Consider the following 16,019-nt stretch of genomic DNA (forward strand, 5'->3'; position numbering starts at 1 on the left):
TCTAGCAGCTGAGGAGTAAGAACTTTCTTTTCTTCTCTATCTGTATGTGTTCAGCACACTCTGTGAAGGCATCTTAGTGAAAGTGTTGTTTTGTTCAGCGTATAGCTTATTTGGCCAAGGCAGTAATCCTGTCTCTCTCTCCGTTCTGCTTTACTAAAATAAGCTGTTACTTCATCTGCAACCTGTTGCAAACCCAGTGCAGCTACAAGTTAAACATACATACTGTTCAACTTGTAAAAAATTAAGCTTCGATTTCATTGTTGTGTACAAATGTTGCTCCAAAACAGCACAGGAAAACCCAGGGTGTTAGGGGTGTTTGCGTGCCTACTTGTTTCTTTCCTCCTGTATTTACAATGGTCTGCACCTCAGCTAATCGAGTTCAAAGGGCTGACGTCACTACATTTCCTGGAATCGTGTTCGGCAGGGAAGTGGAAAAGTTAAACTCCAAGCGAGCTGCACATTGACGTCAGCCCCGAGTCATGCTGTGATTTAGTCAGTTCCTTTCTGCTTTGTCAAGTGCGGCCGACAGATTGAGAGCTGCTAACTAGCTCGCCCCTGCCTCTCTCCCCAAGATCGCTCTTGCACAGAATAGCTTTTCTCGTAAGCCTTGCTTGAACGTTTCTCCCGAGGTAAGTATCTGCCTGACGAGGGGGACCGCTTTGTGAACCCTGTAACGCTTGGGCGAGCGGAACTCCGCGGCCGTCTGTCCCGCCTACGCCTACGTGGGACGGTCGAGCCTCCCGCTGCGACCGCCCCGCACGTGCCCCGGGAGAGGGGCTGTGGAGCTGTAGGGTTTCCGCACCCTTGCTTGCTCTCGGGCACTGGCGCCTCACAGTGCCCCCTAGCGCCCATTCAGGGAAGTGCTCGTCTGAAAGTTGTCACCCTACCCCCACCCCTCCACCTCCCAGTCTCAGTTCTTGAAATTTGTGATCAGTAATGTTTCTGTTGTTTGGTTTTCTTAATTAGAGGTAATGATTCTGACGTAGTTGCTAATGTTCTGTATTAGGGTTGCATTGTTTCTTCTGTGGTGTCTCACTTCTAGCCGGGTTCTGAATTTGCAGTTGAGTTCACGAAGAATGGATGATTGTAAACAGCTTCACCACAGTTTAGCTTCTCAGAGTTAGTGGGTCTAAACCTCCTAGATGGGGACATTCCATTGATTTGAGCAACTGAAACCTGTATTAAAGCGTTTTGAAAATTATCTTGATGCGCTATTATTTTTCTCAAAGTTTTTGTGAAATTTTACAAAAGCTATAGATTGCAGAAACTCTCAAATGACAAGTTTATTGTAAGATACAGATGGACTTAATCTCAAATACTGCATGTAATGTGATTCTAGAAGCAAAAGGCATTTTGTGCATCTATTTATCTGCTAAAAATTATTAGTTGGCTTATATCCTTCTTTACTAAGCCTTCGATTCCAATTCTCATGTCTAACCATGAGAGAAAATTATAATAAAAAATAAAAGATTTGAAAATATACAATATATTTAAAGATGAAAGTTTAAGGTAAAACTCTGCATATTTTTTAACCATTGCTTGTAAGTGAACATGTTTATACATTTATGTATACAGAATGAACATACACCGTCCTTGAAGAGCTTTGTTTCACAGTTTTATCCATAATGCTTATATATGAGTTACTTCCAATTTAAAATTTTCCAAATGCTAAAACTAAAAAATGTCCAGCTTTTTTCACAGGACCTCATTGTGCTTTGGAAATTATTATTTTTAGAAATCTGATCAGTTTTCACAGAAAAAATTCTATTTTGAAATGCTGTTTAAAAATGAAAAACACTTTTTTTTTTTCGAGGGGCCCAAAGAGCACAGTGTTTAAGGGACGGTTTTGAAGTAATAGTAGAGTAGCTACCTGTGTGGATTGGTGAACCAGGTGGACTGATGTAGATCTTTGGCGTACACATTTTTTTTTATCATGACCCCCGTGTGTGTGTGTGTGTGTGTGTGTGTGTGTGTGTGTATACATAAAACAAGTTCTCTTTTTTCTCCTTTCTTTCAAGTTCAATTAATTAACATATAATTAACATATATAAATAACATAATTATTGGTTTCAGAGGTAGAGGTCAGTGATTCATCAGTCTTATATCATACCCAGTGCTCATTACATCACATGTCCTCCTTAATGTCCAGCACCCAGTTACCCCATACCCTCACACCCCTCTCCTCCAGCAACCCTGTTTGTTTCCTATGATTAAGAGTCTCTTTTGGTTTGTCTCTAATGCTTATCTTGGGGCACCTGGGTAGCTCAGTCAGTTAAGTTTCTGACTCTTTTTTTTTTTTTAATATTTTATTTATTTATTTGACAGAGATAGAGACAGCCAGCGAGAGAGGGAACACAAGTAGGGGGAGTGGGAGAGGAAGGAGCAGGCTCCTAGCAGAGGAGCCTAATGTGGGGCTCGATCCCAGGACCCTGGGATCACGCCCTGAGCCGAAGGCAGACGCTTAACGACTGAGCCACCCAGGCGCCCCAAGTTTCTGACTCTTGATCTCAGCTCAGGTCTTGATCTCAGGGTCATGAGTTCAAGCCCTGCAGTGTTTTTGGTTGGTTGGTTTTGTTTTTTTTTTAAGTGCTTATCTTTACGTATAGTAGAGATGTAGTATACTTTTCTGTTTTTTTCTGTTGCTCATGAAATTGATTTTGTGACCCACTAATGGTCTAAAACTTACAGTTTGAAAAACTTGTCTAGACCAAAATCAGGTTCCTGACAATGACTGGTATGGGTAATGTTTTTAGGAGTATTGATTTATAGGATCATGGAATAAAATGTGGAAAGTGAATATCTATAGTTTATAGAATTGTATTATTGAGACTTTTGGGTATAGTTTAACGTTTTGCTAGAAATAGTTTTTGGCTTTATTCATAAGCTGATATTAAGAGCCTTATTCCATATTTTTTAGTCTCTGAGTCTAAAAAACTCTAATATGTTGTATTCAGCCTAGATTTCTGAATTGTTAAAAATAAATATTCCAACTTATTCAAATTTGGAAAATAGTATCTTACTTAATATTTGATGCATGAGAATAAGGATACATTTCACCTTGTGAAAGGAGGGCACCTTGTGAAAGGAGGGCACTTGAAAGGTTATTGTTGGGGAATTTTCACAGAAAAGAAAGGTTTGGATCAGGTTTAACAGTTTCTTAAAGTTGCCAGCAAAGCAAGTGATCATCATGTTGGAAGTGAAAAAAGTCATTTATCTACTTTAAGTTTTAATAAAACTCCAAATCTGTGTGGAAGGCTTATTGAAATTTCCATTGTGCTATGTTCCCACTATTTTGACAAAAATTCAATGAAATTTTTTTGGGATGATTGTTTCACTCTGCCCGGTTTTATTTGCCTATATGAATATATTGCCTAATAAAATAATTATGATACTTTGCATTTATATAAGCTTTAAAAAAATCGCAGTGTTACAGTATAAATACAAATACAAATGTGGTCAGTGCCATCAAACAATCAGATGGTGAGAGACCTACAGGAAGTGGTAATATAGGTCAAAGGATCCAGGCAGGCCTCACTGAGGAAACTATATTTAAATACCCAAGAGGAGAAACACTTTTCATGTATTTTTACTGATGCACTCAGAGCAGATAGTATTATATTCATTTTTCATATAAAAACGTGGATCAGAATGGTATATAAGTCACTCAAGCTCACAAAGCTAACAAGTGGAGAACCAGTTTGGACCTTCAGACTTCAAGAACAGACCTTGTCAGGTTCTGTTCACACCATAGTACATTGCTCCTCAAAATTCACCAGGTAAATTCACGCTAATGTTAGATGAGTTACCACAACATACTACACGCTACTTAGAAAACATACAAAATAAAGCTTGCATCATTTTAAGTAGTCAAAATGAATTTTTTTCTAGACTATTTATTATTACTCTCCTAGGGCAATAGAGTATATATTTGATAATATATAGAACTTTTCATTTCAATATTTATAATGTCTCATCTTTTACATAGACTTTTTTTTGACTCTTAAAATTTTCACTTCAACAACTCAGGAAGTTCCCTTATATGTAACTTAAAGTAAAAATACTTAATGACTTAATTCTTTGTGGTCCAAGTGTTATAATTATTATAACAAATTTGAAAATGTTCAGTGCTTTAATAGTCGTGTTTATGTCGAGTTTAATTTTCCTGGAAAAAATAGAGCAGTGGAGAAGGGAAAGGTTTTGAGACACCAGGCAAGGACAAGGCTGATTTGGAAATTGTGTGCCCTGGCACAGTGGAAGGGAGGGAGAGAATGAAAAAAAGAAAAGTAAAGATGTCAGTAGCTTCTTGGAGCTGTGGAAAAGAAGTCCCCTGCTTACCAGTATGACTTCAAAGTTAGCTCTATTGCTTGTTACTTAGGTAGATTTGGGATGAGGACACCTAGCAAAATGACATATGAAGGCAGGAACTCCATTTATAAAAATGTTTTTATTCAGATAATGTGCTCAATTCAGTTAATGTGCTCAGCGATCTCAATTAGAAGATAAATCAACAAACAAAATCACCACCATTTGGGATGTGGATAAGTTGTTCCACTTCGAAAACTATCAAGATAGGCATTTGGCTGAGTTTCTTATTTCTTTCTTTGTTAGGAAGAAACAAGCACCTCTTTGACTTGTGAGGCTTTTCAGTTAGTTTTCTTATTACCAGTCTGATGAGACTGTATCATATGGTTACTTGTGATTCTCCACCTTTGAGGTTCTATTCTAAATGATTATAAACATTGAAAAGGACTTTTATTATCTTTTAATGATTTATTCTTTCAAGGACTATAATATAGTATACATTTTAGAAGTTTTTAATAGGCATATTTTTAAACCAAATAAGGGATAAGAGCCATACGTTTCAATCATTCTATTACCCAGGTTTGTTAGAAGGGAAACTCCAGGGGAAAATATATTTATGGATGTTATATGCCTTTTAACTAATATACAGTATAAGCATAATTTGGAACATTGTCTTTCAGAACTTAAGGAAGGGAAGAGGAAGGGAACTAACATTTGCTGAATGCCTACCATGTGCCAGGCACTGTGCTAGACACTTTGACATACATTACAGGGTTTATTGTGAGTATTAAATGAGATAATGTATCCCCATTTTACAGATGAGGAAACTGAACTTGCCCCAAGTCACATGGCTGGTAAGTGGCAGAGCTGGACTAGAATCCAGACTCCAGATCCCATGCTTTTTCTCCTGTACCGTGTTTAAAGCTTGTGAAGAGAGGTATGAAGCTTAATGACCAGAACTGAGAGTTCTAGGAATTTTCTTTTTCCATGAAATATTTGATACTAAACCTAAAAAAAAAAAAAAATTCATGTCAGGAGGTAGATAGTGGGAAATACACTGTAATTAGAACTCATCTGTTTCTCAAATGCCAGGTGAGATGACTAGTATGTAAGGGAAGATTAGGAAGTAATGCGAGTTTGAATAAATACATAGCATCTTGTAAGGGCTTCCCACGTCTTAGTGTTAAAGACTTAAAGACTAAGCTATAATAATAGCTAATAATAGTCTTATAATAATAATAATACTGCTTATTTTAAACATTCAAATGACAGTGGGCCTAGGCAAAACCCTGGCAAGTTCAAAATTTCCTTCGTGGTGTGCGTATAAACCCACCGAGCAGCCACCATGTGCCAGGTACTGTGCTAGGGTGTAGGGAGTACCAAGCTAAAGAACACACCTCTGACTTGTCTTTAAAGTCTTTGTTGCCTTAGAATAAAATTAGTGTATAAGTATATTTCTCGTATTATCTTTCTTCAGTCACGAGATGATAGCCCCACTGGTGACTCATTTATTGTCAGAAATATTGTATACAGTGAAATTCCAGAATAAGTAATGTGGACACACATTTAGTAGTTAGATGGGACAGGAAGGAATTGGCCTTTATACGAGGAGTACAGGGATAAGAGTATGTCATCAAAGACTGTAAGGTGGTTCTTTGAACTGTGATTCTAGGTATCGAATCTGCTATAAATTGCCACTGAATTGATAATATTGGAAACTGAAGCTAACCAAGTTAAAAAGTTTTTTTTATCACTTCTTTCAACACAAAACTTTTTCACGTTTGGGTTTTCTCAAAACGAGATTCTCTTTGCCCATATCTTTTTAGTGTATTTACTAATAAAATCATATTTGAATATGGAATTTATCCATTGACATTTACTCTGTGACCACTAAAAGTATACCATCATAAAGATTCTTTAGGGTATTACAGAAATGTATATTAATTCCTACTAATTAATACCAATTCCTATTTCTGTCTTGAACTAATGACCTGCAATCTGACTTCTGTTGAAGGAAATAAATATATAGTATATCTGAAATGTTGCAATAAAACCCAATTTATTAGCTAACGTCCCAGAACTAATATATATCCAAATATACCATCCCCTTCCAAGTTGTTTTAAAGTGATATCTTTTTCCTGAGCTGTCGCTCCGAATGTTTTATGAATACTTCTTTTGAATCACTTTTATCCTTCATGGTGCCAAATGTGTTCCTTTGAGGGTTGTTTCAGCTTTTGGAAACAGGCAAAAGTTTAGAACCATTTCTGCTTGTAAGACCAATGAATGAACTTTAGTTGTCATCTATGAAGTATACCTATCCCCCCCTTTTCTTTCCCCTTTTTTAAAAAAGAATGGATACTTTTAAACTAACTTTTACCTGTTGTATGAGCATTCTGCTCTAACTTTATAGGACAGAAAATAGCAGATGTATGCAAAAAGAGAGGGAGAGAGAGAGAGAGTATAACAAACCCCTCTATTAATTTTATTACACTTCTCTGTGACCAGAGTTTGCAAAAGAACAGCCCTAGACCAAGGTCTGCATCCATGCCGCCTGTGAATGTCAGCACTATGACATGTAAACTTCTCATAAACTTCTCATTCGTCACTGGCTATTGTTCCAGTTTTAGAAAGCCTGTGTAGTCTCCAGCTGTTCCATTGTTTCAACCTTTATTATCCTATAACCTTCTTCCCTGGATGTGGGTAAAGAGAAAAGAGGAGAGAGCTATGTTGTTCTGTGCTCCGTTCTACCTCCTCTGACAATATGATTAAAATATAAAAAAATCTTTAGTCAGTTAACAGTTTAAAACTTCTGAAAATTATCTTCTTAAATATTTCAAAGCTAAGATAATCTATGGCGTATAATGAGATAACTGTGTATACGATATTTTAAATAGTCACAAAAACAAATTCAGGATTTTTCCCGAGTTTATTATTGATAGAAATTTTGCTGGTGATCTGTATATTTATCAGTCACTATTTACCACCGTTGTTTTTAAAGTTATATACGGAAGGAGGGAGCAGTGCATCCTTATAAGAGGTATTTTTGTTAATCTTATGAAGACCTTTAAGTGATCTTCCCCCAAAGCCATATTTTAAAAGTTTAAAAAATATTTTCACCTAATTCTTAAGCTCTAGGGGAAAAAAAAAAAAACAAAAAAACCCTGGCATTTACCCAAAAGGAGTACCCAGATCAGTGTTTGGTTAACCTTTTAAACTGCTTAGCTATTTTCATTTGTAATACTCTATTTAAGTGAAAAAAAATCTTTGTGTCCCTTTTGGGTAAAATTTCAGTTCTTACTCAATGGTTATAATGCATTTGAATGAAATATGGAAGTGATGTGTTTTCTATTTTGATTGGCATTGGTTCAGACCAATTTGTGTAGGATTTGGTAAGTTTTTTAAAACCCTTTTCTTGCAGTCAGCTTTGAGACAGCATGAATTTTGTAATCTTTTAGAGTGTCAGATTAACTCTGGACCATATATTCTCAAAGTTGAAACTGTGGTGGTAGAAACATATTTCATCACTTAAATCCATCTGTCTCTTCTAGGAAGCTATGTTCATTACAATAGAAAGGCAAATGTTGAGTATAAATTAGGAAACTTGGAGGACTTTTAGTATTCAACATGAATACTAAGTAAATATTAAGTCTGTCATTTAACTATGCACTATAATTAGAAAATTTTTTAAATGAATACTTAGAAATGTATTATTATCTCAAGAAACCTACTCAAGACAAAAATTATCATCCCCCAGAGAAACTAGATTTAAGTAGAGCTTTGCTGTTTTGTTCTTTATTTCGTTTTGATTTTTAAACTGAAAATACAGCGAGCCAGGTTTGTCCTTCTAATACCTCAGTTATCTTCTGGTAGTAGGACTTGTATTTAAAGACATCCAGTAACTGTCTCAGGCATGGTGTAGCGTACAGGAAAATCTCTTATCTGGAACATTCAGAGAATAGAGATGTTCTGCTTAATTAAGATTTTTGCAGTGGTGTGCTGGAGCCAGCTCCCACTGGTCTGCTAGAGTGATTATTAAATTTTCAGGGTTTTTGTGAGCTGGTTGTAAAAAGATCCATTGTTTAAAATTAAATATATATAAAGAAATACAGATGTATTTAACAAACAAGTTATGTGAAAAACAATAAATACTCAAAACTCATCACTTCTCATAATTTTATCTGTGCTCTTGAGGTTATTTGCATCTCTCTTAACCGTATGGTATGCTACTTACTGCTCTGTCTTTTCATCTCCATCTTCCGTGAGGTCGCCCTGCTAGCTTGAAATTGGCCATGGTGAAAGTATTTACATGATGTGAATTGATAAACACATCAGGGCTTCCCCCCCACCAGAGAGCAGTTGAAAAGCCTCCCTAATGTAGCCTTTGATAAAAATCTTTCTAAAATGCACAGGGGCATTTTTCTACCTTAACTGTATAGAGCATGCTGAATATTATTGTTTCAAGTGCTGAAGATCTTTGACCTAAGACTTTAATGCTCAAAATAATCATCTTAAATATTAGCAAGGTCACTTCTTATGACATGTAAAAAGAAGTATGTTATTTTCAGGTCTGTTTTATATAAAAGATCAAGGTGTAAATTGTTTATATAAACTTGTCATATTTTGTTTCATTGCAGCCGCCACTGGTGACATGCCGACTTACCAGATCCGAGCTCCTACCACTGCTTTGCCACAGGGAGTAGTGATGGCTGCCTCGCCGGGAAGCTTGCACAATCCCCAGCAACTAGCCGAAGAAGCAACACGCAAACGAGAGCTGAGGCTAATGAAAAACAGGTAGGATGTTTCACCAGAAACCAGTAACCACCTATTGGACACATAACTTATTGCTGTGGAGCTTTTAAAAAAACTGCTTTTCCCAAGCCACTTCTCCCAAGTTACATGTTCTGTGGCATTTTGGGGTTTGTGCTCTGCATGTGACGATAATTAGATTGTCTTGTCATCAGAGTGCCTAGCCGGGAAACCCTTTCATGAGCAGGAGGCACATCCCTACGTGTGGTAAGGGTAATGTCTAGAAGATACATTAATTTTCTTGATGATGCAAGGGCTTTATTACAAATAAAGATTTATTTTTTACTTGGTATTTACTTNTAACGCCAGGATCACGCCCTGAGCCGAAGGCAGACGCTTAACCGCTGTGCCACCCAGGCGCCCCTGGTATTTACTTTGTAAAGTAGGTGATAAGTGTAATATTTTTGTTTCTTTATGAGCAAAATTAAGTGCGAGTAAAGATTTTCTAAGCCTAATTAAAGGGGTGCCTGGCTGGCTTAGTCGGTAGAGCATGCAACTCTTGATCTTAGGGTCATGGGTTCAATCCCTGTGTTGGGGGTAGAGTTCACTCAAATAAATAAATAAATAAATGGAATAAATAAATAAATAAATAAATGGAATTTTCTAAGTTTTTTATATGTAGTTTCCTTTTATCTATTTTGTAACTTGTTTCTTTTTGTTTCTTTTTTTCTTTTTGTTTCTTTTTTCCTTTTATCTATTTTGTAACTTTTTTCCCCTATTATACTGAAATACATATTAATTCTGAATAAATTTTGGTCAAGTGCAAATACAAAGCAACAGAAAGAAACAAAATTACTCAGAGCCCCATCACTTAGAGATACCTACTAATATACTATAGCATATGTACTTTCAGTTCACACTCTCATTTTCTCACTTACTCTTGTACTATGTTTCTCTAATTTTATTTTTTAAACAGGAGTATGTCATAGAAATGCTGTTTTCCAAAATTCTTCAATTTGACTTGTATATTATTTCTTGGTTTAGTTTGTATGATGGAAAATGGTGCAAATTAATCTGATTTTCAAAATGAACAGAGTAGTCTAAGAGTTCTCCCAGTCTTCTGGTCACCCTGTTCCTAAGTGTTTAAATCATGTCCTCATTGTAAGAAAACAAAACATTTCAGATGACATCATGCGCTTGCCTCTGACCAGGATCACATGGCGGTGGTTTGTTTCGTAGGCATTAGTTAGAAATTATGGCTTCTGAGCCACTACAAGTCAGAAATAAGTACTGACTTCGTAAGAGTCCTTTGTAATTGAATGTGGACCAGTAGCAGCTATCCTCAGTTTACTCACATGCCTTTAAATGTCATATTTTGAGGGCGCCTGGGTGGCTCAGTCAATTAAGCATCTGCCTTCTGCTCAGGTCATGATCCCGGGATCCTGGGATTGAGTCCCATGTCGGGCTCCCTGCTCAGCAGGGAGCCTGTTTCTCCCTCTCCTTCTGCCTGCAGCTCCCCCTGCCTGTGCTCTCTCTCTCTCTCTCTCTCTCTCTCTCTCTCTCTCTGTCAAATAAATAAATAAAATCTAAATAAATAAATAAATGTCACGTTTTGATATAATATAGGACTCCGTAAGTTGGCTTTAGTTCCCAGACATTGTAGTCACTGCAGATCTCCAGGTGGAGTTTTGTACCCTGGAAAATGCAAGAGATTACCAGCAGTAGGGTCGTTAAGATACACACGTCTTTGTCAGTGGTTGTTCCTGGTCAATTAAGTCATGCTGGGTTCCTATTTTTCATTGTCAGCATTTTGCTCAGAAATCCTGAAGGGGCTGAATGGGCGGGGCTCACATAGTATCCCACATAGCTGTTTTATGGAAGTCTTGCTATCAAAGATCTCTAACTTAGATCTGGTGAAGGAATATGGATATTTTAAAACTGTCCTTTCAGGGATCTCAGGGAGCTATGAATATAATTGCTTCTGTGGTCACAGAATTTACGTTGTGAAGTTCAGTTTAGAAATGTAAAGTGTGGGAATAATGCAAATTGTAAAATTGTTCGTTGATGTCTTATTTTCCTAAAGAAAATAAATAGAAAGACCTAGAAAGTAGCGTTCTTATTTCCCTTTTGTCATTATTCTGTACCTTTATTTTTAGATTAAAAATGTTGTCAGTAGAACTATCAATGAAATAGTGAAATATTAGGCAGCTGGTTCCTCTAGATATGCCCCATAACTACCAACACGTACATAAGATATTTCCCTGAGGAAAACAATCATGAAATTTTAGGTTTTAAAAAAATAGCTGATAACAGCTATTGGGTAGCATTAGTGTTTGGGCTGTAAATAACCGAGGGAAATGGAGCCTTCACCTCGCAGGTGTTACTTTGACCTTATGTGGCTAGTCCAGAGGTTAGTGCAGCCAGAACAAAGGCTCAGCAGTGTTACCTAGGATCCAGGCTCCTCCTCACTGCTGTCAGCTTCAGCAGGTGACATTTGTTCTTAGGGTCCCAACATGGCTGCCACGTCTCTAGGTGTGGCATCAGGCAGGAAGAAGGGAGAAGGGCCAGAGCCAAAAACTGGGGCCGGCTGAGTCTAACTCTTCCGAAAACTTCTCCTGGAAGATCCTCGGAGCGTGTTAAACCCACACTTCCTTGGCAAGAAATAGCTGTAGAATCGCTAGCTGCGAGGGATTCTGAGCAGGGTCTATGTTAGCTTTCCAGATCTGTTTCAGAGCAGGACGAGGGAAGAGCGATGGCTAACAGGTGGTTCAGCTGAGCAAGTACCATATGCAGGTTTGAAGTGCTTTGTTTTTACTGTCTCTCTAACTCACATAACTTGCATGTGGGACCAGGTCTGGTCATTACCCTTACTCTCCAGATGAGGGACTGAGGTTCAGAGTGGTTAAGTAATGAGCTGGTTAAGGTCACGCACCAGACAGAACCTGGATGTGCAATCCGGCAGTCTTTCTTCCAGAGCCTGCCCGCTGCACTACACCAGTCACCTCAGAGACCTCGGAGTAAGCTTCAGATTCAACTTCATGGAAAGTATGTAGGTTTTACCTATTAATGTGAAAGACCTCTCCTACATTCCATTTTTATTCTTTGGCTGGCATTTATGATAGATCTGATAGAGATTTCTCCCAGTCCAGCGACAGTTTATATTTCTTTACAGCTTTGTCAACATTTCCTCTTTGCCGTGTATTTCCTCTCCATGCTGAGGATATATCCAGACAAATGTGAAGCCTGAAAACTGAGCTCACTATTAATAGAAGAAACAGGTGTTTTCCATAGCTGGGAAGTACTTAGGAATGTACCATCTACTGGTGCGATCATTTAAAGCTTTGTGCTGGAACATTTTGACGGGTAACCTGCACCGTTCCCACAAGAGATATGAATTATCATATTTACAATAAATAGTAGACCTTGGTAAAGAAAATTAAAAAATAAGTATCACAGCACTACTATTAGATATGTAAAATTTCCTATAATGATAATTTGTTTTATAAAGTGATTATCTTCCTTCCAGATCTAGAAGTTACTACAATGACTCAGTCATGAGAACACTGGTATTCCTAAATGTATTTTAGTCCCTTTGTAGAAGAGTTGCAAATTTTATGAGCGTGCTTGGATTTATTCTGAACTCTTCCCTGTGCATCATTTAGATTAAATCCATCTGTATTTATCAGACTCAGTTCACTTCTTACATGTTTTTATTTTCTTGTTAACTAGTTGAGAAGTCTGAGAACTTTGTGAGCTCACAGGGTGAGTGCATTGTTCTTGGTTAGGAAGTAGGGGCTGATCTTTTCCTGCAGTTCACTGGGATTTCAAGGTCTTTTTTTCTGCTGACACTTAGTCCCACGGAGAAAAAACAGATAACCAGTTGTTAGTGAGTCGACTATCCTAAAAATAAAACAGAATCGGCCAAATCTGTTGTACACATCACTCCTGGGTCAGAATTGCAGCAGTGCTAGCTAGCATGGTAGTAACTGGTGTTTAGACAACCAACACAACTCTTGTTAATATATGTTTGAGTTACCTCTTTCAATGTAGGCGTTTTTGATACGAAGCGTACCCCAAAGGCAGTTATTTTCAGTTGACTCCTCCAAAAGAACACTGTTATCAGAGGGAATATTCTACCGAGGAGTTAAATGATGTAGTTGCCACCCCTTCTCACCCTGAAAAAAGGGAGAAAGAGAAGAAATGTTAGCTCTATTTATTATTTTTTGGCGGGGTTATGCATGAAAATGACTAACTCATCTGTGTCTTTGTGTTTGTTGCTTTGGCTGGTCTGTTCCTTCCTTTGGGCATGCCTACAGCACTTTTAAGATCAGTGTATTGGGTAGTAAATGCACATGATTGAAAAACAGTCTTGAAATACACTTTTGGGTTATATAGTAGCTTCCTTTCCAAAGTTTTAATATTGTTGCCCTCACTTTGTGGGTTTAAATTGTCTGAATTTTTGAGTGTTGGATTCTGTACCCTCCCTTCTTCCCTTCCTTAATTTTCAGCAGCATAGTCCATTTCATTTTGGTTTATGAAAATGTGTGTGACTTGCTTACTGTTGTCTTTATCCACGTTGTTTTCTCGCCAATAAATTGCTTCTTGCAGTCGTGGTCGAGCTTATTTGTTTTACTGATAAGATTCAGTCTTGAAGAAACAAAATCTCCGATATTGACATTTCAAATTTCTGAGGATTAATTTTTCCAATATTTTTGACTTAATGAAGTTAACTCATTGTGATGGAATATGTGGCTTTTGGTGGACAAAAATAATTAAGAGAATTGAAAGGATCTGTAAATGTTTTTCTAGAAATTCCACGTGGGGATGTGGTCTTATTGTTTTAGGTTACTGAAAACCATTCTAGTCACTGTTATCATGGAATGTGTGCCCTAAGAAAACAGCATTTACAACGAACAATGGACACGTTGATCGTGCAAGTCGTTCCTGTCGTTTGAAAGTAATCTTACAAAAGCCATGTGCTTGGTTACATTTGTTGTGTGGCTTTGTACAAACCTTACCTAGGATTGATTGGCTGTTGAGTCTGGGGGGCAGAAGTTCTTTTGAGCCAGTCTGGATTGTGCTGGGAGGTTGTTCCTGTAGTCATTTGCCTTGTGTTGGTTCCAGGGAAGCTGCCCGGGAGTGTCGCAGGAAGAAGAAAGAATATGTCAAATGTCTTGAAAATCGTGTGGCTGTGCTTGAAAACCAAAACAAGACTCTCATTGAGGAACTCAAGGCCCTCAAAGATCTTTATTGCCATAAAGCAGAGTAACTGTCTTTGACTTGGACCTTGTTTATTATGAACTCTAATCAAGGCAGGAGATGCAGCAATTCTACTAATTGCCATATGGACTCGTGGAAGGGACACTTGTGACCCTTAAGAATCCAGTTTGGCTTAGTGTTTGACATTGAATTGGGAACGCTGTTCTAAGACTTGGAATGCAGCCATGATCACATTTACCAAGCTTACTTCAGTCTGCTTGTCAATAGCATGCAAAAAAAAAAAAAATGTTTTGTTTGCCCTTTTGCTTCTACTTTTTTTCAGGGAAGCTGCTAAAGAATGTCGACGTCGAAAGAAAGAATATGTAAAATGTCTGGAGAGTCGGGTTGCAGTGCTGGAAGTTCAGAACAAGAAGCTCATAGAGGAACTTGAAACTTTGAAAGACATTTGCTCTCCTAAAACAGATTAGTAGAAATATTTAACTATGAACTGATTACAACATGTACAGTTGCTTTTGAAGGCAATACAATATATAGCCAGCAAGAATTATGGTTTTTTTCCTTTGTATCATTCATCGTATTCTCTAACCTCTGACATTCCTAAAATGCTTCACTGTAGTTAACTCTTAGCTGTAACTTCAATTTTTTAAAAAGAGACAAGCTGTAAAAAAAAAAAAAATGTATGTAACAAATTCTTAAAATGCAATATTTGTAAGACTTGTTCCAATGCCACATATTTGCAGTACCCAACCTCTGTGTCATGAATAGTGTCCTATGCAATAAAATTTTTTGCAGGTCTTTAAAAATTATTTTAGGAAAGGATGATCAAAGATAATGCATCCAGCAGTACAATAAAAGCAAACCACAAAATATACCTCAGGAAAGAATTGAAAGAAAGAAAAAAATCGAAATAATCTAATAATATGCCTATATGAAAAGAAAAAAGAGCCTATAAATGAATTTATGGCATTTGCAGATTTTTATATTAGTTGCTTTGTAAAGAAAGTATTGTATTGCTGTCCTTGAATGCCATAGTTGAAGAGGGTTTTTAATAGAACCATGTTGGTTACATGTTGTAGTGTTTGGTGCTCATTTAACTATCTGAATATTTACTACAGTTTTTACTCTATTGTGTAATATAAAAGATCTTGCAGAAGTTCTTAGTGTCAGTTTGAATGAATGAACCTAATGAAAGTTACAACAAATTTTTAATATCTGGAATGTGCTAAAAGTAAAAGTTAGAATTGTATCTGCATACCTTCAAGGGTATGCGAGCCAATTTCTACACGGGGTTACGCTCTCTGCAGATGCTCTTTCTGCCATCTTGTCGGAAGGATGGCCCTGGAGCTGTAAAGCAGAAAAGCAGCTACGAGAGATTCAGGTCATGTGATGATGGACAAGGCCTTTCTGCAGATGGGCCCCTGTTTTGAGTTTTAGTTTAACAGCCACAGGAGTTCTCAAGCAGAAACAAAAACAACCCAAGATTTTATTTTCCATTTCAAAACAGCTTGAAGTCTATATCAGATCAAAGATTTTTATGTCAGCACATTCAGATGAAGTCCATTACATCGAGACAGCAGTGTTCTTACTGGTATTTACATTTCATTCTGTTTTTATAATAAAAAGCTTTAGGTATCAGCCCGAAGCCCTAATCATAAGACGCTCTGTCATCTCTCATTCACTCTGAGACATTTGTTGAATGCCTCCCATGTGCTAGACTCTGCTATATCTTCTCTTATACCTTCTGACTTGT

The 16,019-nt window shown here is 37.3% G+C and overlaps 1 protein-coding gene across 19 annotated transcripts in view; it reads left to right on the forward strand.

The window, feature by feature from the left end:
* The window catches only part of CREM (cAMP responsive element modulator), a 70,611-nt gene extending 55,274 nt beyond the window's left edge, over positions 1 to 15,337 (forward strand). For 6 of the 19 annotated variants that reach the window (XM_034644521.1, XM_034644516.1, XM_034644522.1 and 3 more), the window contains 3 exons: positions 5,121 to 5,156; positions 8,938 to 9,094; positions 14,174 to 14,496. In XM_034644521.1, the coding sequence (XP_034500412.1) occupies positions 5,121 to 5,156; positions 8,938 to 9,094; positions 14,174 to 14,318 (338 nt within the window). In that variant the 3' untranslated portion in view covers positions 14,319 to 14,496. Of the gene's footprint in view, positions 1 to 420; positions 630 to 5,120; positions 5,157 to 8,937; positions 9,095 to 14,173; positions 14,497 to 14,591 lie in introns of those variants that run through there. The other 13 variants (XM_034644520.1, XM_034644524.1, XM_034644527.1 and 10 more) reach the window with 5 other exon arrangements.
* The last annotated feature ends 682 nt before the right edge of the window (positions 15,338 to 16,019 follow it).

This window comes from Ailuropoda melanoleuca, chromosome 15, assembly GCF_002007445.2.
Source record: "Ailuropoda melanoleuca isolate Jingjing chromosome 15, ASM200744v2, whole genome shotgun sequence".
In the NCBI taxonomy this organism is placed as follows: Eukaryota; Metazoa; Chordata; class Mammalia; order Carnivora; family Ursidae; genus Ailuropoda; species Ailuropoda melanoleuca.